Source organism: Brienomyrus brachyistius, chromosome 3 (genome assembly GCF_023856365.1).
Source record: "Brienomyrus brachyistius isolate T26 chromosome 3, BBRACH_0.4, whole genome shotgun sequence".
Classification (NCBI taxonomy): Eukaryota; Metazoa; Chordata; class Actinopteri; order Osteoglossiformes; family Mormyridae; genus Brienomyrus; species Brienomyrus brachyistius.
This window is the reverse complement of record NC_064535.1, coordinates 23,362,038-23,387,750: the sequence shown is the minus strand read 5'-3', so window position 1 is coordinate 23,387,750 and position 25,713 is coordinate 23,362,038. Positions and strand designations below refer to the sequence as shown.

General features: G+C 47.8%; 2 protein-coding genes across 7 annotated transcripts in view; one reads left to right on the top strand and one right to left on the bottom strand.

Moving 5' to 3' along the window:
- Positions 1-2,176: 2,176 nt before the first annotated feature.
- znf277 (zinc finger protein 277) lies at positions 2,177-16,184 on the bottom strand. Of its 4 annotated transcripts, none has more exons than XM_049007365.1 (14): positions 16,089-16,184; positions 13,978-14,185; positions 12,444-12,532; positions 11,213-11,295; positions 7,484-7,575; positions 6,913-7,023; positions 6,074-6,137; positions 5,748-5,821; positions 5,487-5,619; positions 4,494-4,561; positions 4,318-4,414; positions 4,066-4,108; positions 3,747-3,921; positions 2,177-3,647 (listed from the first exon to the last, which is right to left on the bottom strand). In XM_049007365.1, the coding sequence occupies exons 1-14, from the start codon at positions 16,120-16,122 to the stop codon at positions 3,443-3,445; spliced, it is 1,476 nt and encodes a 491-aa protein (XP_048863322.1). In that variant the 5' UTR covers positions 16,123-16,184; the 3' UTR covers positions 2,177-3,442. The 4 variants fall into 4 exon arrangements, with proteins under 4 accessions (XP_048863322.1, XP_048863323.1, XP_048863325.1 ...); XM_049007366.1 differs by having other exon boundaries at positions 13,978-14,182; positions 16,089-16,144; XM_049007368.1 differs by lacking the exons at positions 5,748-5,821; positions 6,074-6,137 and having other exon boundaries at positions 16,089-16,183.
- A 92-nt stretch (positions 16,185-16,276) lies between these two features.
- Positions 16,277-25,713, top strand: part of LOC125738439 (dedicator of cytokinesis protein 4-like) — a 71,544-nt gene continuing 62,107 nt past the window's right edge. For all 3 annotated transcript variants that reach the window (XM_049007363.1, XM_049007364.1, XM_049007362.1), the window contains exon 1: positions 16,277-16,475. In XM_049007363.1, coding sequence (XP_048863320.1) covers positions 16,439-16,475 — 37 coding nt within the window. In that variant the 5' untranslated portion in view covers positions 16,277-16,438. The remainder of the gene's footprint in view (positions 16,476-25,713) is intronic.

Here is a 25,713-nt window from a genome sequence, read left to right as displayed (position 1 = left end):
CTCCAGCGGGAGCTGCTGCCAATGTCAGACGTTTTACACCCCGTGCCCAGAATCTAGCGAAGCTTCAGCAGTGGTTTAAAGCTCAGCAGATAGGTGCTTTTGTCTGAGGAACTGAGACAACATCAACATTAAATAAAAACTAATGAAGGAAAAATTAACTCTATGGATTTTAAAAGAATTTCCTGTGAACTTTTTAACCTTTTTTTAATTCTGTAAATGACCCTTATCTCAGTGACATTCACGGTCATTGTGGTACTATCAGGGATACAAAGATGCACTAATGACACATCCAACACTAACACTCCAATAACAGCATCACTTCAATAACACTAACACTCCGATAACACTAACTCTTCAATAACAGAGGATGCTTCACAGTAGTTCAACACTCTGGTATGATACCTGGGCCTCATAATCTTTATTGCTACGAGGCAGTGGTGTACTACCCATTTTTATGGTCACGGGTTCAAATTGAGTAAGGAGTGCTGTACCATGATCTCAAGCTTGCTCTCACCTGTATATTGATCTAGTGAAGAACAAGATAGGAGGAGTAAAGTACCTTTATTCTATTCTATTCTATTCTATTCTATTCTATTCTATTCTAAATAATGAAACTTCATTTCTTCTGTGCTGGCACAACTGAGATTACTGAGCCTTAAAATGAGAGGATATTTTAAAAATCACCACTAGCTTATGCTTCACTCAGTCTTCCATTACAGCTGGCTTTGCAGTTCGTAAAAAAAAATTAACTTTTCCATTCCTGTTCATGTATTACATGGAGCTTAATGACTATGCTATTAAGTCTAAAATATGCAACGTGTGTCTAAGCATGCCACAGTGACATCGGCACATACGATTCAGTCATACGTGTTTCCTGCAGCAGACTGCAGAGAATTCCTGAAAATGGCACCCGAGTCAGTCACTGAAACCACTGAAGTCATTAGACAGTCCCAAGGCTGCATCATTTGAGGCACTCTCAGCATTTTGGAGCATCTTCTGAGAGGCGCTCAGGTGACGAGGAGTGGGTTGGGCTCGTTACTGCAGCAACCTTAAGAACTCCTGAATGAACTAATTATACAATCGATGATGGCACCGTCTTTCTGTACTATTGATGCCAATTGGTCCTTTGATTAAATGTACAGTGCTTCAAGTTTGAAAAGTGGTCAAGGACTCTTACAGTCCCAGAACACTGTAATCGTCTTCCACAGTCACACATTACAACTGTATATTACCTTACCTATTGCTTAGTCAAAAGATATGGGACTTAACTTTATTTTTTCATGTTTTTGAACACTTTTACCCAGACAAATCCAGATTAGAAATGCTGATTACGATGCAACCCACCTCGTTCTCACACATAGACTAATCACAAACCCACCCTGTTTACACACATGCACTAATCACAATCAAGCCCACCCCATTCTCACACACATAATAATCACAAACACACACTGTCCGCTCACATACACTAATCACAATCAAACCCACTCCATTCGCACACATAGACAAATCACAATCAAACCCACTGCTCTGTCACATACACTAATCACAATCAAACCCATCCAACTCACACACATTGGCTAATCACAATCAACCCACCCCCCTTCTCACACAATAACTAATCACAATCAAACCCACCCCATTCTCGCGCAGACTAATCACAATCACGCTCACCCCATTGAAACACATTCCATTCCCTGACATGGACACTAACAACATTGAAACTCATCCCCATTCTTTATGAATACATGAACACTTATGTCTAAGTATACCTTTTGTATTGTCTTAAACATTTATAAAGACCAACCAAAAATATAATATAAAAAACAATGAATGAAATCCATTTTCCCTGCCGCCACTACACACAATCAGGGGGGTCTGACTCATCCCAGATTCGATAAAAGTTTACGTTAAGAATCGTGTCTCCATTCATCCAAGAACAGCATGATTAATACTAGGCATTTCAAGTTACTGGCTAAAATATATGCACAGCTAGCGTGGGCTGGAATTGCCTGGCAGTGGTGCAGTAAGCAGCAGGAAAAGTTTAGTGATCATGCTGTTTAATGTCTCAGTAAATTCAGTAGCTTGTTTGAGGAACTTCTTGAAGGTCGGGTAAAGGCATTGGTATCGCAGCAAAGATAGAGAGCATCAGAACGGCAATTGCTGCAATAAGGAGTATTGCTGGTAAACTGTTTATTGAGTGGGACATTATACAGCACTGCGCAAAAGTCTTCAGCAGTCAATGGAAAACAATGATCTTTATGTTGGCATTAAACTATAACTAGGAAATGTGTTAGCGTAGCCATTCTAACACCTCTAATAAAGTCTCCTAACGTCAGCATTTGCAGCAAGCATCCAAATACAAATGTATTTTTTGACTTGACCACTAGCCCACCTTGTATAGCTAATGAATATCGCTGTTTATTCAGTATGGAGTCACAGAGAGGGGGGAGCTTAACCAAAGAACATAGGAGCACGAAGATGGAATGCCAATGCACTACAGGGTATGATATTATATACATCCACAGATTTATGGGCATTAAAGGCAGGAGCCTTTGCCAGAGGAAGATACCTTATAGGAAAGACTGCTAAAAACAGATCCTTTAGAAGCATCATCTGACTCTCAGATTCGCCAGGGACAACGGGCGGACAGCACAGTGCCTGGACATAAAAAAAAAGGTACCCTGAGAATTGCAATGGAGCATTTTTACATATTATCTCGCAAACAATGACTAGATACTGTTTACAAGAGGGGCCATGTTGGGACCAATTTAAGCTGCATACATCCTCTGTGAAGTCTCACTCATTAGGCCTACCACCCTCCCCCTCCCCCCCCCATGCTGTTAGACGTGTCTGACAGGAGTCTTTAATTAACACGGAACTTGGCTTTCCAGCTTGCTCCCTAAGCCCTGGTCCAGATCGGTTGAGCCCAGCCGATGGGCTGATTTGCCCCCATTAATGTCATTCCCCCATTACTGTTGAGGCCGGTTATAAAATAGGCGCCCACCTCCCTGGCCACAACAGCGGAGGAGCACAAATTGAGGCTTCTTTACTCATTGTATGCGGCGAGTGTGAAAAGCAGGGCAGACATGAGATGATGCTTTCGTGTCCCAAATTGCACATCGGTGCTTTGCCTTGCAGTGGTCTGTGTTGTCCACCATTTAGTGCCGTTCATCACATACATGCTCCTCCTCAAATCACAGCACACAAACCAAATATTTCTGTCATCCTCAGACCACAGTGACAGATTTCTGCCTGAACCGTTTCAACTCGGTTTTATTTATCTACATCACTTCCTGAACAAAGTCCGGACGATATTAAGTTCAATGAGACATTTTAGATGGAGCCAATTTTGGATGCTTCTGCTTTCCAGCTATGACTGTCCCAAAGAGTCCTGCCCCGTCAGCTTTCAAAGGAGAAGTTACAGCCCAGTGGCCCTAGATCACACGGCCCCGGGGCCCATTGGGGGGCTGTCCCTGTCCTCCAGCAGGTGACCGAGCACGCTGTTCTGCCCGAGTGCCTCCAGGGTGGGCACGTCCTCTGAGATCACGGGAACATCCGCGCTCCAGCTGGCAGGGTCCGACTCGCCGTCGCTGTCGGACAGGGCGCACAGCAGTCCGTCGTTTTCGTAAGTGGGAAAGTAGTACCTAGAAGGGGAGTCGGGTTGGAGAGGGAGAGAGGGGCTGGTGTGAACAGCGGCGTCACACTTTAGTAAAGGGAACAAAAAGAGATGGAAGGGGGTTTACTGTGGCTGGTCCCAGGTGGACTGCGGAGGCAACGTCATCGCATGGGCTGCGTCCCGCATGTGTTGCACAACTGCCTCCCTGCTGTCGAACTTCTTCTGGCAGCCATAGCAACGGCACTGGTGAACCTCCCGCCTTATGAAGTTCACCAGTTTCACTTGCTGGTAAAATTTCAGGTCTATAAGACGACACACGCAGAAGACAACCTCAGATATGTTGATGAGTGCCACAAAATGTTAATTACAGACCCCTGCAATCGCATGAGAAAATCGATAGATCTCCTACCAAAAGAGGATATTTTCAAAGTTTGAGCCCTACTTACTGAATTCTGCTTTTAATTTATGAAGATCAAATCCGTGACTGTCCTGAAAACACACACACAGACACACACACACAAACAGTACAGCACAATCAATGCTTCATGAAATAGCACTAGTGTTGCAAGTCTTTTTCTGCAATGTGTAAAAATACAATGAACTTCCTTATATCGATAAAAGAAGATCCTAACTTTCAGAAATGCACACAGGCACCCAAACGTGAACCAAGGTCAGTTTAGGCCAGCAAGGAACCGAACCTGCATGTGGGTGTAGATCTGGTCCATGGTTTCTGATTGGTGCTCACAGAACAGACAAACGGCATACAGGGGGCGGGCCTGCCAGTCTGACCAATCACTAGAGAGAATAAAAATCACATGTGATCGCTTAATTCTAGAGTGCAGATTTTCAGGAGCCTAAGATGGGACAGACTTACTCATCCCTGTCCTCCATCATCTCACGATCGTCCTCTGACTGAACCTCTTCCCACGTCTTTCCCAGTTCCTGATTAATAAAAATGCAATTTTAAAAAACGAAAATTTGAAAAATATCACTTCCATCTCAAATGTGACTAATGGATTAGCTTGTATAGTTAAGAACCTTGCCCATTTACTCAATTGTTTTCCAACTAAAAAAAAATAAAAGGACTCCACTTGGGTCTTTCCAGTATCCCTCCACACCTCTGGTTTATCCATGACCTTGTGAATCTTTGAACCGATGCCAGTTTTATTCATAAACTGCCGGACACTCAACACGCTCAAACAAATCATTCAGAGGAAGAGGCGTTCCAGCTCTGAGACGGAGCTGACAGCACACCCTGAGCACGGGCTTTGAACCGCACCCGATCTGTCGTCCGCATCCCAGGTGAAAGACCCGGCCGCATGACCTCGGTGCTGCCACAGCTGCGCGGTGACTTTACAGAAAGTGATCGTGTGCATCCAGCAGCACGCAATAGCTGCTTAAACGCACAGACGAGCCACAGAAGGGGATGGAGATTCCACCCTCGATGTGTGTGCTGCTGCTCTTGGCAGATGCTGACAAACACACCGTGACGGTGGGGCGGATACCGTCAACTAGGCCACATCTCAGGGGAAAAGTAATATAAATGCCAATTGCACACTGAGCTTCTCCTTTGTACGGCTCTGCCTGTGCTGGGAAGGTCCACACCGACTGTGAGGGAACATGTGTGAGGCTCATTAACTCACCTCCGTCCCACCAATAGGTCATCCCGGTGGGCATAAGAGGAGTCATAATTTATACAGACAGGCCGACCCTATTGTTAGCCAATAATATGTTTGTAATCGGTGAGTGACAGAGGAGGATGCACTCCATGGGCCAATCAGCTTTCAGCTGGGGGCGGTCCCTGTGGCTCCGCCCCCCTCCCCCCAACCATTTTTCGCTGTCAGTGGTTGCATGCGCAGGGCTGTACCAAGTAGTTGATGACGTAGAAGCGGTCATATTCCTTGTTGTTGGAGTTGATCTTACGGTGCAACTTCTTGCGCATATGGTCCTTCAGTGTGTTCTTGTCCCGGAAGGTTCTCTCGCAGTACAGGCACCGCAAGCTGCAGAAGAAATAATAACAGTAATGAAAAACAGAGACGGTCTAAAAATAAAACGACAGAATCATCAGCAACTCAAACTGTGATGGGGAGAGACAGGGGTGCTCAGAGCTGCTAGTGAGGGGACGCGCCAGTAGGGGGAGCCCTGGAGTACAGGAGCGAGAATGCTGCAGGGAACCGGGGAAGGGATTTGGATTGGTGACAGCTGATGGAGGGATGTTCGTAACAAACACGACAGACAGTATTCAGATGAACAGTTTACATTCTACACAAACTGGATCCCAAGTGAAAAGCAGCCACACCGTATAACATACAGTAACAGCGGCTGTAAAAGAAAGAAAGAGAAATAATAACATTCTTTGCTCCATTAGCCAATAACAACATGGTGGAAAAACAGTCCTGCTGCCAAGCGGGGAAAGTGAAGCAGCATTAAAGGCCGTAGCAGCAGCCAGCTTACTCCTCCGACAGGTCGTAAGGGAAACACGAGGGTGGTGTTCTTCAAGGCCTCTTCCATCCTAGCCCTGGCAGGGGGGGGTGTAGCATTAGAAGCAGCCTTCTGTGTGCATCACATCCTGACTGGAAGTCGGAGGACAGCTGGCCACCCGCTCAGACCGTGCCACGCGAACACCGAGAGGGGCCGACACGACCACTAATGGGGAATCCGAGGAGCGGTGAGCCAAGCTGGCTTACAGAGAAACCCCCCCCCCCCCCCCCCCAGCGGGCGTGGACTCTCCTGCCCGCAGGCTCATACTGCAGATCGGCCCACTCGGAGCAGGCTTGTCATGTTCCTGGCTGTGTGGCCCCTGTCGGCGTAGTCCTACACAGACTGTGTCATCAGATCCCGACACTGCTGCCTCCCACACCCAGTCCTCTGCGTTTACAGGCCCCTCTCAATGCGAATATAAACCTTTGCTTTCTCTGCACTACTGTAGCAATGGCATCACACAATCAAGACCACTTACTGATCAATAAAATTGCAGAAAATAAAATCTTTTTAAACTCCAAGGTATTCCGGGGTGGATGGGGGTCATTTCTTTCATTCTATTGTTACGACAATTTCCCTTGCGATAAAAAAAAAAGATTTTTATCGTTATTTTTTAACTTGCATCAGTGAGCAGTGATGATGGAGGAAAATTCATCTCTGAGTGGGAGGAGTTTGTCGTTTCTGGGATCCCACTTGGCCTCCCTGCCCCCGAACAACCCTAGTGTAGTGACTGTCTGTGGTCACTAGGGGGCCCTCAACCCCTGGGGCCCCACACAAATGTGCGGCTTGAGCACTGCCGTCGCTGCGCATACCTATCGAGCTTCGCCTGCAGCGTGTCCAGGAACTCGTCGCAGTGCACGACGTTGTCCGGCAGGCCAACGTTGAAGCCATGCTCTTTCGCCATATGGTTCAGAAGCAAAGCCCTAGAAAGAAGGAAGAAATGCTGCTATGGGATTTCCATGGCAACCATGATTAAACAGCTGTATGGAAAATGCTGCACCCTACCAAACTCCTGGTGTGTGTGTGTGAGTGTGTAATAAAGACACGAGTCTCCGAAACGAACACTGAAGGGAATTTCATGAATCCAGCTTTGGCCTGGCTGCCCTGCTGTGGATATACTACATGTGAACCCAGGGGGAGTTCTACGGAAAACCCAATGTCTGTACACTAGCCCCTCACATAATTGCTGTATGCAGAACGTGGAAACCACGTCACTTGTGGAAACCTTCCTCAGCATCTGTCCACATGTGGATGACGCCTTCGTCCCATGGGTCTTCGGTTCCCCTATTTCCTCGAACCGTAATACCAATATCCCACCAATTTCCAATCTGCTCCACACCTGCTTCCTGGGAGTCAGCGATGGCACTTCCCGCAAGCCTTTACCTGTTTCCCGTGAACTGCTCGGGACAGAACATGCACGTGCGCTGGAAGGTGTGGTCGTCTCTCTCCCTCTGCTGCTGTTCCAGAATCTGCTCCTGCGAGCACACAGGAAGAGGCCCGTTACACGTCACGTGCTTGAGTGTCTTGTTCCAGGTCCGCCTGTCATCCACCATCCGCCTGCTCGCCTCCTTCAGGAAGCGGCCTCGAGTGCGCGCACAAAATGACGACCGGCTTTATGTTCCAAAAATACAAAATGTATGGGGGCTTAGCACTCTGCAGGAATGCTCTCGGGTGGTATGCAAAGAAACCAACCTTTAGAAAGTGGCGTGTGTGGCTCAGTGGGCTAGAACACTACCCCTGTGATGATAAGGTCATGGGTTCAAATCCCAGACTAATTTCACTCTTGGGCCCCTGACCAAGGCCCTTGAACCCTGCGGGGAGCGTCTTTCCCGCAAAAAAAGTATGTTGCTTCGTATAAAAGCCTCTGTTAAACAAATGCAAAGAAAGCTCAGATGGGAAGTGAAACCACCCAGCACATATAATTAGAACCTTGCTTAGCAATCGCATTCTGTCATGACCATGTGATGGGGGGGAAGCGCTCCATCGAAGTCATTTTCAAAAACGCACGTTCACCAAGACAATTGAGGAAACTGGGGAATTTCCATAACCTTTCTATCTCATTTTTTTTCTTTGTCGAACTTCTCCATTCGTCCCACGTAACTCGTGAGTAGGATGGCTGTTTAGGTAAAGAGAGGCAGTGAACTGGACCGATGCTGGTGCCAGAGAGAACTGGAAATCAAAATAAAACACTGTGGCTTTATCTAAAGCCCTTATAACGTGGAAGTCTTATGTAATCTCTGCTGTAAGAGATGGGCAATGTAGGTTGCCTGGCAACGCATTTTCTCCTTAAAGGTTTTTTTCCCCCCTTCCTAGACATGTCACATGACGTCAATCAATGCCGGAATTGCTTGATACTCATCCAAGAAGAACATTACTATTTTTTTTTTTATGTCTATTACCTTTTTTTTTTTTTTTTTAATGCTGATGCTACATTAGGGAGATAAAACACACTTCCTAAAATGTATGAAATTATGAAATGGACTGTTTTGGTTAGAAATCTGCTGACTGAGATGCAGGTGCGCCAATGAGTATGTGAATATTCAGGCATACTTGTCTGATCGTAAGTGCGAATCTGCAGATGGAGCTAGATGCCCCCCCCCGGCAATATGTGTGTGCGGCGGGGGCTTTGGCTTAACTGAGGCTTTGGACTGAATGCTAACCACGTTCGTTAACTCCTAGGAACTAGCACGCAGAGCGGCAACACTGACGACGAAATGTGTAATGTGAAGAAATGACCACCTACGAAGGGTGACTTCGACAAGCAAACTTTTCACACCCGGAGGGGAAAGGGGGCGTGTGTGTTGGCTGTGCAGCCAGCTGCACCTGCAGCCCACCACAATCCCCCCCCCCCCCCCCGGAGCCTCTTAGGCACTTCAAACCCGGGCTCACCAGCAGCACACAGACGCCTTATCACCCGGCGTTGTATGACACAAGCAGACTACACTGCGTGTATGAGTCCACTGTCTGGGGTATTCTTAGTGCTGCAGAGGGTCAGCGTGTCCACAGCAATGAAGGGATGCAACTGATTCCTCCCCCCCAGCTTAAAACAGGTGTCTATTATAGAAGGGGGGGGCTCTGTTACTTGTACAAGATTTGCTACATTTAAAATGGTGCTTTTAAGGGTCGTTGAGGAGGAAAAAAAAAAATCAGGAAGTACATGTGAGACAAGAGAGAGAGAAGGAGAGAGATAAAGATAGACAGATAGAAAGAGAGAGAGAGAGAGAGAGAGATCACTCTGAACAGTGTTTAAATGAAGCTGGCAGCTCAACACAGACTCAGTGCTGAATTAGTACCTCTGTGCGCTTGACAGAGTGTTTACAGACTCGGCCAACAGGAACACTGCGCTGTTTGTAATTGGAAAAGAAATTGAGGATCGGGGGTGGGGGTGGGAGCACAGAGCTCCTTCCTCCTGCCGGCCCCTGGACTGAGACGGAGCAAGCACAGAAGACTGTGTGGCACGATGAGCCTGGTGCTATTTAGCCCCACGCAGAGTCATCATAGTTAACATTAGCAGCTGCATAGTTAACTAAGCCACTTAGTTAGCATTAGCATGGGGAAATACTACTGCGAAGTTTCCAGATGGGAGAATCTGACCGGAGGCAAACCCCCCCCCCACCCACCCCCCCAAACCTGTACTAATTCACATCAGTGAAAGGGAGAGATCGGACAGGCTCGCTGAACATATAAGCGTCTAGTTGACTCCAGACCAATGAGGACCCAAAGGAGTGAGAAGGGGCTCGATGATGGTACACGGGATGCGGAGGCGTTACACAGCACGCCTTCTGGAGCAGTCCTTTCACGTTTATCCAGAAGCAAATCTTAGTCACAGGAAGTGGCTGCCCACGGCCTTCCGGCGGGCCACAGTCAGTAACAAGCCCCCTAAAATGCAGGTCGCTGGCTTTGACATCCCTTGTTTGGCGTTTTTGTTTTGCTGGAGGTTTTTGATCTCAGAGCCAGCCGGATCCCTTTGTTCCCACACAACTGCAGTAGGAAACGAATGTGTAGAATGAGCAGCCCGGTCTCCAGGGGGCTTCCTGCGCTCACCAATAATGCCGTTTGCTTTCCTTAGCGGGTCTTTTTTTAAAACACCAGCATGGTATTAGAACGGACTTCCTCCCACGGCAGGAGCTCGAGTCCCTTCGAGGGGCCCGAGGCACGCAGGTGGTCCGATATAGGATGCCCTTCTGCTTTTAAGTGCTAAAAAAAGACACACTGATATTTGAGAGGGCTTTCTTTTACGGCCAGACCACCATGCAGATCGCCCGAGCTTTCACAGGAAATGCGCCGAGAGGCGGCTCGTGTGTCTCCAGACAGTTTTCATGAGGAACTTCTGCCTGAAGAGGTTTTGGAAGCACATAGACTCTAGTGGATTTCCTGGTTGAGTTTTTGGTCATGGAACCTTCCTCCCAAGTGCCTGGATCTCTGCCAGGACACGAGGTCAGGAATGACGGCAGCGGGAGAGTAGCAGCATCGCAGGTGACAAGCGGCGTGCATGGAGTCTGTAGAGGTGCAGTTAATCAGGCTGACATTCACCACCTCTTGGTAACCAGCATCCAGAAAACCTGTGTTTATCCATCAAGGTTATTTACCCATAAGGAGAGGACCTGTGTGACTGGTCACCCTCACTGCTTGTTAAGGGCACAGTATCTCTCCCTTTGCCTGGGGCAAACTGGCAGCATCCTACTCCCATAACACAGCTCAGAGGACAGGGAGGGGATTCACACACCGGGAAGCAGAGAGACTGGGTGGGAGCCGGGGGCTCACCGTGTGCTGTGACGACTGACTTCCTGTCACACTGGCACACAGTAGCACAGAGGACGCAGCTGGTTTAAATGCAGTGAATAGCTGACTCATAAGTACTGATTTTTCTGTTGGACTATAAGAGGAAATGGAAGCATCCAGAAGGAAACATCACACTATCTCGGGGAGAACAGAGTGGGGATCGAACCCGCGGCCCTGGGGGAGTGTGACTGTAGTGGGACCCACTGAGCCAAAGAGGGGTAACGCCTCCATCATGATGGAATTTCCCCCGTCCCCTGACAATCCCTGGGGTGCAACTACACAGGATCTCCACCAGAGGCGCTGTTCGGAGAATCGTGGGGAGAGACTCACCAGTCGCTCCTGCTGAAGCTGCTCCCTCAGGACGCGGTCTTCCGGAAGGGCGTCACACAGCAGGAAGTACCTCTCTTGCTTCTCTGAAATGACAAGTTGGCGGAGGCTCAGACAGGACACGGGGGCCACGTGGGAACGCGCTGGTGACTGCGGGCGGAATGTGGATCCGGCAGTTTGAAGTCCATCGCATATTGACTCTCACTTCCCTTTAACACCAAACAGACAGCAGTAAAGCCTCTCGCCGCCACGGACCAGAGGGACTGGTGTGCGGATGAAAGGTGCTTTGCACCCCCTCACCCCCTACTGGACAGAAGAGTTGCAGGCTTCTGTCCCCATGAAACCACATTACACCAGGGGTGTATAAAGGGCCACGGGCTCCAGCTAAAAGCTGACCGGCCACCACAGTGCCCCCTCCCCACATCACTGACCAATAATGATAAGGCTGGCCCCTCGGGATGAGTTATTCCTCCATTATGCGCTCCACCTTTAAAATCCTAAAATCTACCCCAGAGGCTCTGTAAGGGGGGGGGGAGTCAGGGCGATTTTATGGGTACCGGAGTTACAGGGGTCCAAAAAAGTCTAAAACGATTCTAAACAATATTTCTCCGAAAAGCGAGCAGCTGCTTGCACGGTCAGTCAGGCTGTTTTGCGATCAGCCCCCGCTGAGGTCGCTGGGTCGCCGGACGTTTCCATGGCAGCGCAGACAAGCCGCCCGACTCCTTTAGTGGTACCTGGAACTCTTTGGCTACATCTGGCAAATGACTAGGCATGCAGTCTGGGTAGAGATTGGGGCAAGGTGTAGAGTGGGACTTGCAGAAAGTCCCCACAGCGACCTAAGCACTATAAGTGTAGCCCATTGTGAGTCACCCCCCCCCCCCCCCCAAAAAAAAAAACAAAATGGTTTCCTGGAAGGAGGACTTATATAGACCTGCACTGCATCAAAACCTTTATTCCGGATGTTCATCCTCCATCTCATGCTTTGTTCTATTCACCAACCCCCCAACCCCCCACCCCCAAACCCCTTTCCTCCACTGACTTGGTCTCATCTCCACTTGGACCTGCAGAGACTGGCTTGTCATAGGAAGTGGGTGACAATCTCACCCAGTGCGTACCTTCGACCAGACTGAACCTTGCAGAATGAGAGACTCAAAAAAGTGGGGACAAGGTAAACGGATGGGTTGGGGGATGAGATGTGGGCCCCCTGAGACAGGGCCGTCTTTGCGACACTCACCGGCAGGCCCATGGGAGTTGGTCTGGATGACGCTGCAGAAGTCAGTGATGGGCAGCTCGCTGAATCTTCTCCTCCAGTACAAGATATACCTGCACCAAACAGGAAGCACATACGCACATCCAGTTACTCGCATCTGCACGGCTTGGGAATCTCCTGGGCGGGGCACTTCGGGGGGGGAGGGGTCTTGTTCTCTGGGTCCCTCAGGTAATATTCTGCCCGCTGACATGCAAGGTGTCCTTCACTCATTCAGGTCCTCAACATCTATTCATTCATAACCGAGGTCATCGAGACGAATCCGGCTTTATGGGAAGCGATCCTGGCCAATAACGGTGACCTTCAGACGTCCGAGGGGGCGGATTCAGGACTGGAGGGGGATCGCGGGGGTGTCATTGCGGCTTTGGGGAGCACAGCATCTCTGAGCGGACATGACGGCTCGGCTAATGACGCCCACTCCCCCGGGTGACATCAGCTCTACAGCAAAAATTCCATAAAGAAACAATGTGGAATTATCTAGATAGTCTGCAGAAAGATGACATTGTCCCTGTTGCTATTCCCCAGGCTGAGCCAGACGCCGCGTCACCCCGGAAACAGGATGGTAATGGATGGTCACTGATGCAGAACGCCCTCCATCCACCGATCAGTGAGGCGAACTCACACCGCCCATCTCTGCCTGTCTCATTACCCTACAGCTGCGGGGGGGGGGGGGGGGGGGGGGGGGGTATTCAGCCGCTCTTTTTCTTAGACCAGGTGTGGCCAATCTAATCCAGAAAGGGTCACAGTGTGTGCGGGTCTTCGCTGCAACTCCCTAATTAGAGGACTGATTGGCCGACTAGTCCTCACACCTGGGTTTGAACAGCTGACCTAAAGGTTACCCCAAAAAGCCGCATATGCACCGGCCCTTTGCGGATAAGATTGGTCACCCCTGCCTTAGACTTTCTAAGGGACTGTGTGTGACGGGCCCTGCAGTACATACAGAATGAGCTCAATCACAGACAGGTACTCCTACAGCATATATTCCCATGAGGCTCAGCAGGATGGGGTGCCATGCCTATGATTGGAAGGTCGTTGGTTCAAGTCCCAAGGTCAGCATTTCAGATACAAGAGTCTGTTATATAAAATAAAATATACACAATGTATAGAAAAGTATACGCGTCCTGCACATGCGCTGCTCACGGTCACGCTGCCCCAGCGATGAGGAAACTGCATGCGCTCAGCCGAGCCCACCCACTTCCTCAACACCCCAGCCCCAGACATGGTGGGGGCTGCCATTCGTTGTGATTTTGTGAAACCTTCAGAATTTCTCTCAATGCTGACATGTCGGCGCGTTTAAACAGAACATGCGGGAATGTGTGGGAGGGTGCATTTTTGGCACGTGGCGACGATCACTCCTCTTTGCCTGCTCTGAGCTGAGCTTCTAAGCAGGCTCAAAGGTTCTGAGAGAACAGGCAGAGGAACGCTCTGGAAAACCCCCCGTCAGCCCGCAGCACCTAAGAGGAACTTCTCCCGCTCTCATGTGTCAGAGCTGTGAGGGTACCTCGGAAAATCAGCCACCAGTCTGACGTCGGCGATGACCAACTTGTGTTCTAGCAGCATGTGCTTCAGGAGCTGCTCCTTCTCCCAGAGCGGAGGCGGGTCGGGGCACAAGGCGCAGGGGATGGTGGCAGCAGTGACACCCGCGATGGGGGCGCCGCTGCCGGGGCCCTCCGGGAAGGACAAGGGCTCCAGGATGCAATCCTGCCCTTCTGGGGAGGGGGACAGATGTGACACAGTGGCATGAGACCAAGCGACTGTGGCCTGTGTGGATCTCATAAGGTGAACGTTGTACATTCGGGCAGGTATCTCAGTTCAAGATTCAACATTCAAAATCTTTGCAACAAAGGGCCGTGTGCAACAAATGCATTGAAATACTTGCTCGTTCAGCCACACTTGCTTACAAAGTGAATAATAACAGTGCAAGACAATACAAGACAGAACAAATAGACTAAATCAGAACAAAAGGGTGCAAAACATACACAATATGGGGATAAAAATTATTGATAAAGTGACTGACAAAGTGCAGTAACAGTGCAGGTGCCATCGATGCGACTGTTACAGTAAATGCAGTTCATTCCCTGCACTGCTTCAAACGGGCCAATGCAGGGCTGCATAAATGCTGCTGTTCTTGCATTTCAAGCAGTGGTTTGAAACACAAGCCCCTGAAGGAGCCACTGTCCTCTGGTCTGATTCACCCACGCTGCTACCACTCAGCTACGGCTGCTAGTCCCCACCCCCCCCGCCGCCGCAACCACTCAACCCCACTGCCCCCCCCCCCCCCCCCCCCCGCTTGGTAGGACCTGCATCTGTCTCGCGGAAACCCCTTCCTGGCTGTGGTTCGACACACCAAAACAGCAGGCGTTCTGTGGCAAATAGGTGCATCTGCTACTCGATGTCTGCATGCGAACAAAAAAAATGGGGTAGTGCATTTAAGGACCGGTTAGACTGAAATAATGGTCTGCAGCCAGTCCCAGGCAGCATAAAGCACAAGGCAGGGATATACCCTGTAGGGATGCCGGTCCATCACAGGGCACATGTACAATTAAGACACTAAAAGCAATCTGGAGGTGCAGACTACCATGTCTCAGAATGCATCTCGGCTGTAGGAGGAACCCCGCATGAAAAAGGAACTCTGCAGACACCAGAGAGGGGGTGGGACTTGAACCCACAACCTGGAGGCTGTATCCAAGCAGCTTCAGTAAATATCAAACACTGAAATTCAATGGAGGCTTTAATTTGAGTGTCTAGTTTTATCACAGTTGCTTACATGTGTTTCATTGGGTTTTTGGTTCTATGCCTGTAATTAGATGGTCCTTAAACAATACCCTTAAGGCTCCAGCGATGTTGGCTGACCGTGCTCTCTATCTCCAAGCCTTCCATACTTACATATAATATAATTCAATACAATACAATATAATATATATTCTCAGTACACCATTCAGCTCAGACTGCATCCTCTATTCAGATCCCGATATTTAGCAGCAAGACATTTTTATCAGAACCCGGCAAATCAGTTTTGGCCATGAGGTAAAACTCACACCGGTTAAAACATCAGATCCGGGACTGGGGTGACACTTCGAAGGCTGAAAGTTCTGGTTTAATGCGTCACCTTAACTCGTAAATTAAAACTGGCCTGTTCGCGTATCTGACATATAAGTAAAAGCACAATTTAATCAACTATATGACTATTCATAAAAATCCGAGCTGCCATTGTTTTGAACAGTTTATTAGAACAATATCATACGAATGAAGTAAGTCAGTAAACGTATGTTGTCTTAGCTCAAATTCGCAGGTGATTAGGAAACGGCTGGCGATTAGCTACATAGCACTGTCATACCGAGGCAGCTACACCCAATATCTGTTTTTATTTCTCCTTTAGAATTGTATATCATAATTAAATCCTCTAAGTTAAAATGTGGAGCACAAGGACACAGCCAATATATTTCGGTAGTTGTTAAACGCACGGGCTGCCAAGTTTAGGCTAGCTATCCGAAATAGCTGGTGAGAACTCTATTACTGGAGTAAGATTTGTAAAATCCCTTTAACTCTAACTTCAACAGCTAACTTTCGACAGTTCATATACTTATGAAAAGTAACTTAAATACTACACACCCCTCATTGCCTTCCCATCGCTGCAGGCAGCCATACTCTCATCCAACGATCACGTGGGACCACATTAAAACAGCAATTGGCCAATCACGTATGTCACCCACGTCGATTTAGGCAGGCGGGCTTATGGGACATGAAGTTCTGAAGGTGCTGGTGACGTAATTTTGACTACATATCCCAGGATGCAGGATCCGGCAGGAGCAGCGCACGGCCGCTGTTTTCTCATCCAGAACAATGAATCCGTGGACAGTGCTTGGGGCTCGCTAGGATGCGTTGTGTTGCACGCAGTTTTTAATGTCGCGGCGCTGCTTTTGCATTTCTTTTAAATGCGCCATACATACAAATCGTAAAATATGTGGATGCCTACAGAACACGAGAAATACGGCGTCGGTAAGTGCATTTTGGACATTGCTGATTTTTTTTTTAAATGGAAATCGAGTTTTAAGATAGGTGATGCATAGACTCGGAGCTGTAATAAGAAATAACGGATACACGGCAATAGTGCAAACAAAGTAAAACAATATATCAAGCTGGGCAAGTAGCAAGCTTTTAAGATTTTTTCATGGTTAAATATTTTATTGGTGCATTTTTAACTTTCGTGTTTATGATTATACGTTAAATTTGTGTAATAGTTTTTCTCCTGGTTGGGTAGACTAGTGTGTCAAGGTGCATTGTTGAGAGGGTCTGGTCTATATTGTGGCAGTATTAATTAACGCAGATGGGCATTTGCGTCTGTTGACAAATATGCTTTTTAAATTAATAAATGAACCGTCCTTTTGCTTCAATTATTATAAATATGTTCGCGCAATATTTTCATGGTATTGATGTCAGTATGACAAGCGTTTTCCTGTAGAAAAGACCTTATAGGTGTTTTTACTGAAAATTGTCAAAACATATTTTTGTCTTAAGGTCACACACAGAACTGGTAATATGGACTCTGACACCGGCATTTTAAAAATAATGTGTGACAATAAGAAAAAACCAACAAGTAATTGATTAGCATCACGCTGTCTATTCAATTCACACCGATAAATGGCGAAACGTGTAAATGTCGTTCATTCATGGAAATACAGATTTGGCTAAAAACCGAATGATCGTCTCATGTTAAAGTTTTCATGTTTACTGCGATTTCTCACCAAAACTGCGTCTGTCTAACTGACACATCCATGATTCATGGTTTCTTTCTTTCCCCCACGTGTTTCCCCTGAATATATAACTTTTTTTCCCTCTCATCTTACAACACCCCTGCAAGAAAGCACCTGAAATTGGATGTTTTCTCGCATTTTTCGAAGCCTTTGAAAGTGACAGTTAATTTGCTTTTTGGTGACAGCTGAGCCGCTTATGAGCCCCGGCCGCTGTGGGTGTGGGGTCTATTTGACACCCTATTCCCCGGACCTGTGCCGGCTCACCTGCCATCTGATGCGGCGGCAGGACCGTCGTTCTCCGTTGCTCCTTCCTGGGCTCTTGTTATCCTTTCATTGTTTTAAATTGCCGGCAGGTTTTTTGTCCCCCCCCCCCCAGAATTCATGCCCCCGCCTGTTGACTGCCGCTTTGTTTCGGAATGGGGGGAAGGTGACGGACAGCAGGCGGGGGGTGACGAGTTTTGCGGGATTGTTGTCGCGCTTAGTTCTGTATTGTTTCTCTGAGCCATTCTTTCAGCCCTCCCGCCTCCACCCCCCATTTTATTTATTTATTTTTTATAGTGTACAGGATATCTACTGTGTCGATTCCCCCCCCCATCCCATTTCTTGTTTTAATCCAGCAGTTTTTTTCTCTTACTGTTTGGTCCTACACTATTCACATGCTGATGCTCAGAGACTTGGGGTTATGTAAGAAGGCTTCACACGTTCCATGGACACGGGTCAGTTATTTGTGCATTTTGCGAAGTAATACAGTGGACTCTCAGAGAAATGTTAGATGATGGGAAGAACTGCAGTCTGTGTAAGCAGACATCCATACCAGAAGTCAGATACCAACAGTAACTCAGCCTCTCGGGACCAGGGGGAAGGGGGATGCAGGTCCTGGGGGGTGGCGGAGACCCGGCTGCAGGCCAAAACCTTTGCGTACGGAGGTAGTTTCCTGGAGCTGTCCTTGCTGGGGCTTTGCAGGTGTTTGACCCACGAAATAAGAAGAGCAATGGTTGGTTGCGTAGCCTGCACGGATCAGTGTGATTACGCTCGACGTGTAGCTCCCGAGGCGATCCTGGCGCTGAGACTTGCTCCGATGGTCCCAGAGATTACGGCGTTTGTTTTCCTTCAGATCGGAATCACATGGAATGAGACTCACCTGTAGCTCCTTGTAGCTTTGATGCTAACCCTCCGGTATCTCAAACATCAAATTTATCTTTATTTTCCTTTCCTGATACTGTTATTTTTCTAAAATATAAAAACAGTATTTCAAATTAAACTCTTCCAGTTTTCCATGTGAAAAATGCTTTATTGTGAAACTGTGAGTGTATGGTTAACTCGTTCTCGAAGAGGTCCTTGAAAAGTCAACCAGGGGGGTTCAATATCGTAGGTGTTTGTTCCTCTCGCACAAAATGATTTCATTTCCAGCTGCCAGATCATAGCAAGAAACCACTCTGCTTTTCCAATGCCTGAATCTGTAAATGCGAATGCGGCTGTATTTGAGTAGGTGAATCGAGCCTCTTTGTGTCTCTCTTTGCTGCTCTGATAAGCTTTTCTTAATTGGGACATTTGGAAGCTTTAAGCGACTGGAAGGGTTTTTTTTTTCTTTTTGGTGAACGCTGAATGTCTTCTGTGATGAGTGTTACACTTTTTCCCATTGTGAGACTCAAACCTAGGTAACCAGTGAATGTGGGGAGAGAGGCAGCTTAGCTCATTCTCAAAGGAGCCTTTCACTGTCCCTTCTGAAGTACAGGACGAAGAGGAGATGTCTTCCCTAACAGCCTGTTGGTCCTTTTTGAGTACAGAGCAGAGAGACCTTGTTTACTGTTTTTTGGAGGTCTGATGTCCTGTATCAGCTGGTTAAAATGCCCCTTTGGGACTTTTGCGCTCTTAGTTGGCAGGCACATTGCCATGAACGCATGGAAATTTAAACACGAGACGTGAACAAGGCCGCACGATGTCCCACGCACGCCGAGAACTCGCTTTGCATCCAACCGAGCCATTCGTGGATTCCCTGACACGTTCAGCATCATCTTCACTTTTTATGTCATAAGAAGCAGCGTTGCGCGTTTACTTTGTCCATGTGAGAGAGATAAATGTGGAATCGACGTAAGCAAGATTTAAGTTTGCTCGCTGCCTTTACCAATGGATGTCTGACGCTTGCAGGAACCCTTATGGGATTTGCTGGTGATTTTGAGTTTATTTCACGCAGGTTTCAAAATTAAGATATGTGAAAGAACTATATTTTCCAATAGATGTACAGGTGTTCAGAATGTCTAGAGTATGACTTTAGATGCAGGATTTGTTAATTTAAATCCAAACCCCATGCTTACAAGATTAGCACAGAGGTAACACGATATGAATGGACATCAATTAAAAAAAGACAATAAAACAGACCTGAGGTCATGATGTCACTACAGAAGGGTCTAACCAACAAGCATGGATTGAATATTGAATTCCACTGTTTGGTGGCATTTAATTACAGGATTAACTGTGTGGGACTAGGGGCAGAAGCTTGAGTCTTATCATTCATGAAATATACATGGAGCCCTGCTGAGTGAGCTTCCGAGTTCTCATTATCCGGCGGCGTGAGCGATTGCGGTCTTATGCTCGGAGCTCGGGAAGGCTGACCTTCACTTTCAAAGATCTCATGATGTTTTTGTGGATTTGCTTAGCTGGAGACGGAGAACTTTCATCAAAGTGTAATGGACGCCCTCTATGAAACCCATACCCAGGCGTGATCTCCAGACCTCCAAATCGATCAAGCACGTCCTCGTTATTCCCAATCCTGTCCGAGATCCAACTGTGTTCTGTCAGGCTTGCAGAATGATGCCCTCTGACTTCAGAGGGGTTCTGTTTGATGAGTGCTCTGTTCAAGTCAAGACCTGATCGGTTTCCTTTTTGTTTTTTTAACAAATGAATCTGTAAAAATCTGTGAGTAAGGCTTTGCTAGGCGAATCGAGCCTCTTTCTCTTTCGGTTATGAACTGACCCTCGGCAGTTCCGGTGAGGAAGCCGCGAACAGACTGAATGTCATGCAGGTTGACGTTTGAGGTTTAGTGTATCTGCCTGCTCTGATACTCGCATGTGAAGCTTGAGATCGAATGAGCTGCTGTGACTTTCTACGACGACCAAGCCCTTACGGCCTTTTAGGTCAGTCACTTGGCGAACCGCGTCCCCGATGTTGCGCAGTATCACGTTTCGGAGTTTTCATGCGCTCCTAGCATTTTTTGGTGTTGGGCTTTAAAAATTAATACACAAATTTTGGTGGTGTTATTTATAAACAATCAAAGAATGTTACAGATATCATATTTTGGATGATTATTACCTGTTGCTCCAGTTACTTATTTAAAGTTCTGTCATCCCTGAAAAATGGAAGTGTTGCTACAATTTTTGCCACTAGTGTATAAGGACAGAGAGAAGCCTGTGTGTTTTTTTTTTTTTTTTACGGTCATGTAAATTAAGGAGGGACCAGGTTCGGGGCACAGGAGATGGGGAAGATGCGATCGCTGACTGAGACAGAGGAACCACACATGACTCTTAGTAAAGCTTCGCTGGCAGGTTAAATATAATCCCCACTCCTTCCCATCGTCACAAGACCAATTACCACTAAAACAAAATCCTAAAATGTGCTAAACAATAGACAACCTTGCAGCTAAGGAGAACTGGAAGGGAAAAAAGCTTCTTGCATAATCTTAGAAGAAATAAGTCTATTCAAGGCAGCGGCGTTTGGAACAAACAGCCAGTGAGTGTTGATGATTAAGGGGAATTGTTGGAAGGAGGCCTCGTTAAATCGGATGCTGATGAATCAAGCCTAGTGTCGCTCAGAATAGTTAATTGGCTAACGTGGATGGTACACGCCCTTAGCACAGGTCGTCTGATGTCTAGTCCTGCATCCCATGTTTTGGGGCGGAAGGTCTTCTCCTTAATCAATGGTTTTGTATTATATGAATAAATAAAAGTGAAATAAAATGATGAAATGAAATGAAATGGGGGGGGGGTGACTTCAGCATTAGTGGATAAGGGTTATGCCCATGGAAATTAATGGAGTGTCCGCATAATGATATGAATACTGGCCTGTGGGTGTGTCTTGCTGTAGAAAATGGCAAGAGTAGCCCGTCTGTTTTTGCTAGTAACATCTCCATGCCCTTTGTCCAGGTGATCCCCCTCATTTTGGGGAAGTCTCTGGAGCCACCATGTTTTATTCTCTTTCAAGCTTCCCTGGGAACTGAAACCTCGATTTCCCCCCACCCCCCAAACTGGAACGCTCTCTCGAAGATCTCACAAGTGGTTTTGTTGTAATTAAGACTGACCACCGATCTGTGGCTTGTTTCCAGAAAGGAAACGGCTCTTGGCTTTCGAGTCGTTACCAGGGAAAGCTCGAAGCAGGGGAGCCGCAGATGGCTCCTGCGTGAGCGCAGCGTGCGTTCCTCGCCGAGGATCATGGGAGCCGCCATCTACGGTCACGCGTGCACGCGGTCATCTTCCCGGTTTCTCAGGATGGACCGTGCAGACGGGTCGGCCATGTACGCCGGCCACCCCACACTCTCTGCCTCTCCACGAGATCTTTAACTTGAAAGCGTTTTCGACTGAAAAGTGCCCTTTGTGATTCTGCTGCACATTATCCAAGTACGAATGTTCAAAGGGCAGCTGTCGATCAACACTGCATAATGCAAGGTTCTGCATACTCATTCGGCCAGTGCTTCTCACGAGGGTCTGCAGGACGGTGTTACCGAAACACAGGAAAAAGGGGGAAGAACCTTGATTTGACTTTCATTAGTAAGAATATACTGTAGCTTGCAAAAGCCCTGACCCCCACCTATGAACAGATTTGCCTGAATGATGCATACAAGCATTCTAAAGTTTTTGGAATAAAATACTCACAGGAAAATATGTGTATATATCATTTCTGATTCACATAAATGAGTGATTATTTTTGGGGCATAATACTTTTGGCGGCCACTGTATACATAATTGGATAGAGTGGCTTTTGTGCCAGGTTTGTATTGAGACTCACTGTCACTCCTGACTGCGTGCGAGGGAGTGGGAATCTCCCTAATGTTAGCGGTCACCCCCTCACACGCCCTCTTGTGCCCTTTGCAGCATCCTCTTTCTGATGCCCCCACTGTGTGACCTTTTGTTAGGACCCCCAATAGCTGCCCGAATTTCTGCCAGAATGCCGTTAAGTACAAACACCGTAATCCGGATCAAAACAAGGTCGATTCAAGCAGTGCGATATTATTGTGTGGCATCATGTTTTTCTTCAGCTTTTCAGGTTGTTTTTTGCGTCTTGCTTCAGAAATACGTATGAAGCTGTTATTACAGTTCTGTCTTACTTCGACACATTTAAAGGAAAAGGTGCAACTGCCGTGAAGGATAATGCTGATTCCCTGCTCTGACGGCTTGGATTTCAGCCCTTTTTTGTTAAAATCCACTTTACTGTGAAACCTCCAGATGTGTTACGGGTTCCTTTGTGGTACAGCGAAATGGCCTCCTCTCCCCTGCCCATTTTTCCAGAAGGTGTCGGGTGTCCTACGTTGCTGCCCTCGCGTGCTTAGTGTTTGCTTTTTGACCTTTGACCTTGAGAGATGCGGGAGCTGCTCTGATTGGTCAGGTACGCCGTACAGGCTGGAATGAAATGACTGATGCCAGGCAGGAGATGCTGGGTACTGCAGAGCTTTACCGGGCATTTGGTGACAAATCAGCCATTGTTTTTATGGTGGGGAGGGATCAGGAAAATTACAATTGGAACATATTTACCCAATAAGATGATTAGTCTTCCAGCGTATCTAGCTATTGTGGTTTTGTGGTATCTGTGTTTGTATGGCAATGCTTTTTCCAAACCTTTAGTTGAATGGGCTTCTCACTCTGCTAACTGACTCGCTTTGTATGCAGAGGATGCACTTTTCTGATCAGGAGCTCGCGTCTCAGCCACCAAGGGCATTTTAGGCGCGAAGACGGAAACCGATTCAGCGGCGCTTCCTAAGGCAGTAAATCACTCCTGAAAGAGTGTGTTTCATGCTGTGTGTGCAGGGAGGTGCCTTCCTGCTCCTTATCACGCCATGTTCAGACAGCGCGGGTAGGGATGGCTCTGAGCGTCACGCTCCCTCTGGCATCTTCCGTGAAACGTTATTGGCTTCTGCTCTCTTGTGGGGTTTTTCTGCCTCTGAATAACGCATCATTAAAGTAACAGGACCCACAAATCTGTGGACCAAAGCTAGAATTTTAATGGCCAGCCCCTTGATGCTGTGCTCTCATGAGGCTCCTGTCGGTACTTAACCCCTTCCATCCCGCTTGCGTCTCTGCGCTCCTCTGCCTCTTCCATCACGGTCCGCCAGGGGAAACCGCGCTGTCCGGAATCCGTCCCTGTTCCTGCATTGATTCCCACAAGCCGCCGCGTTTACGATGCGTACGGAGCGCCATGTCTGCGCGGCCTCGTTAGGGCGGATTATGTATGCCTCTCCCTCTTCGTAAGGCGAGACGCTTTCTGAATAATTTATTAAGAAAGCTTGCGGTCGGCGTTCGGTCGAACCCGCGCTGTAGTTCTGGCTCCGCCGTCATCCGGGAAATGTGACGTCCCTCCTCTCTAGCCTTCTGCGGTCATCTGGAGTGTTTTAAATTGATTTATGTAGTAGTGTCAGGGTGGCAGAGAGCAGGGGAATTCTGCTAGAGTATTTCCTTCCTGTCAGGAAGAGGCAGGATTTTGGCAGAAATGCTCCGTCAGACTCCATCATTGTGTACAGCGATACCCAGGCCTGTGAAGGTGTAAAAGTTTGCGTGTCTTTTGGAGACCGAGCACAGCTTTTGAGTAGTTTGTAAATGAGGCAAACATTTGGCACGCAGTGGATACGGCTGGTCAGTCCGGGTTCGACAGCGAGACAGAACAACCTCTGTTTGTGTTCAGTAAAGGGGGAAGCTTCCAGCCGCGGGTGACAGGCGGGTGAAAACCCAACAAGGGCCGCTTGTGTTAGAAGGGAAGTTTATCGCGAATTAAGCACCATGGTGGATGCAGATGTGTGTATTGGCACTGATTTGTTTTGTCACCCTGGTCTGTTGTTCCTCGCCTGGTGTGACTGTTGCCCTATAGGTTGACATGGGCTGCCCATTGCCCCTTCGGTCCGGGGGGGGGCTGACGAGGCCTTCAGGTATCTGACGCGCTCGACCGAAATGCATGGTGGCCCCCAAGCTCGAGATTCCATCTGGGCTCGTCATTCCCTATAGAAAAATATCACTTTCCTGGATGGGGGGGGCATGAAATTTCTTGCCTCTTTTTACAAATATTTGTGAACAAACAATAGCACCATCGTCTGTATGCGTGTCTGTTGTCGTTTACTTTTTAATTTGTGTTTGTGCATCTCATGAAATTTCATATGAAGCATGGATGTCCAGCCTGAAGCTTTCCCATTCTGGGAATGTTACTGGAGGCGCAGTGAATTCAGGAAGAACTCACTGCTTGGAGAACGTGAAGATAAGAGGAAGCGCAGGAATGAGGTAGGGCCGTACCACCTGCACTTCAGACTGGGTAATCCACCTGAAGCTAAGCAGGTTTGGGCCTGGGCAGTACTTGGATGGGAGCCCAGTTAGAAGAGCTGTGTTGCTGCTGGGAGAGGTTTTGGTGCGGCCAACAGGTTAGTCCATCCTGTGGTCAGTGTGGATCCTAAAGCCCCAGAGCAGTGACTGGGAAACTGTGCTATGAATATTGGAGGAGATGGCAAGAGGCGTAAAACCAAGATCCTGATTCTCGGAAGTCATAAAATTATCCCAGGGCATCTTTGGAAAGAGTAGGTGTGGTACCCCAATGTCCTGCCCCTTCACTGCCACAGCTACTGCGTGATGACCGTACTGGTGCAGGATGGCTGCTGTTCCATCATCCACGTACTGGTGGTGGTTGAAGTGGCTCCTCATTTGTTCTGTAAGGTGCTTTGAGTGTCTTGACCCGCATTATGTAAATGTAACATTTAATCATTCATTCATAGATGGAGTGAATCATCACGGCAGCATGCCTGCATTTGGGATGCGTGTGTGGAAAGAAAGTTGGACATCAGTTGGCCCGGGGAGGGAGGCCGATTGGATCTATTATGTCTTAGGCAAGAAGATATTGTTGTGAATACTGTGTGTTCCTGTCTCATAGCCAGTCTGCACATGGTCAGTGTCATGGGCGCTGAGGCCTTGGAGAGACAGGCAGCAGACAGGGTGGGGGGCGGAGCTCAGGAAGGGATTCGACACTGCCCCGCCTGGCTAAACACAAGGGAGTGCACAGAATGGTGTAGATCTAGAGTGTAGCTGCAGTATGCTATACACAGTATGTTATATGGTTGTGTATCCATAATAGATTAATTAATAATGGAGTTATTCTGAACTGTAGTTCTGTAGTTTCCCTTATGGGCATGTAGTAGGTGAGTCATGGCAGCCATGGACCCTGAAAGGGGGGGCGCACCTTTCGGCGGGCTGGGAGTGGAATTTCCCTGATGCTTACGGTTTTTGTTCTCCTTCCTAGACTGG

What these genes read in the sequence shown, in the direction of transcription:
- znf277 (XM_049007365.1), bottom strand. Translation starts at nt 16,122, where the DNA reads ATGGCTGCCTGCAGCGATGGGAAGGCAATGAGGG. An exon ending in CTCCAGGGCTCCCCCTACTG is followed by an intron (nt 5,620 to 5,747) that starts GCGCGTCCCCTC and finishes TTTCTTCTGCAG; the next exon opens with CTTGCGGTGCCTGTACTGCG. An exon ending in TCCACCTGGGACCAGCCACA is followed by an intron (nt 3,648 to 3,746) that starts GTAAACCCCCTT and finishes CTCCCCTTCTAG; the next exon opens with GTACTACTTTCCCACTTACG.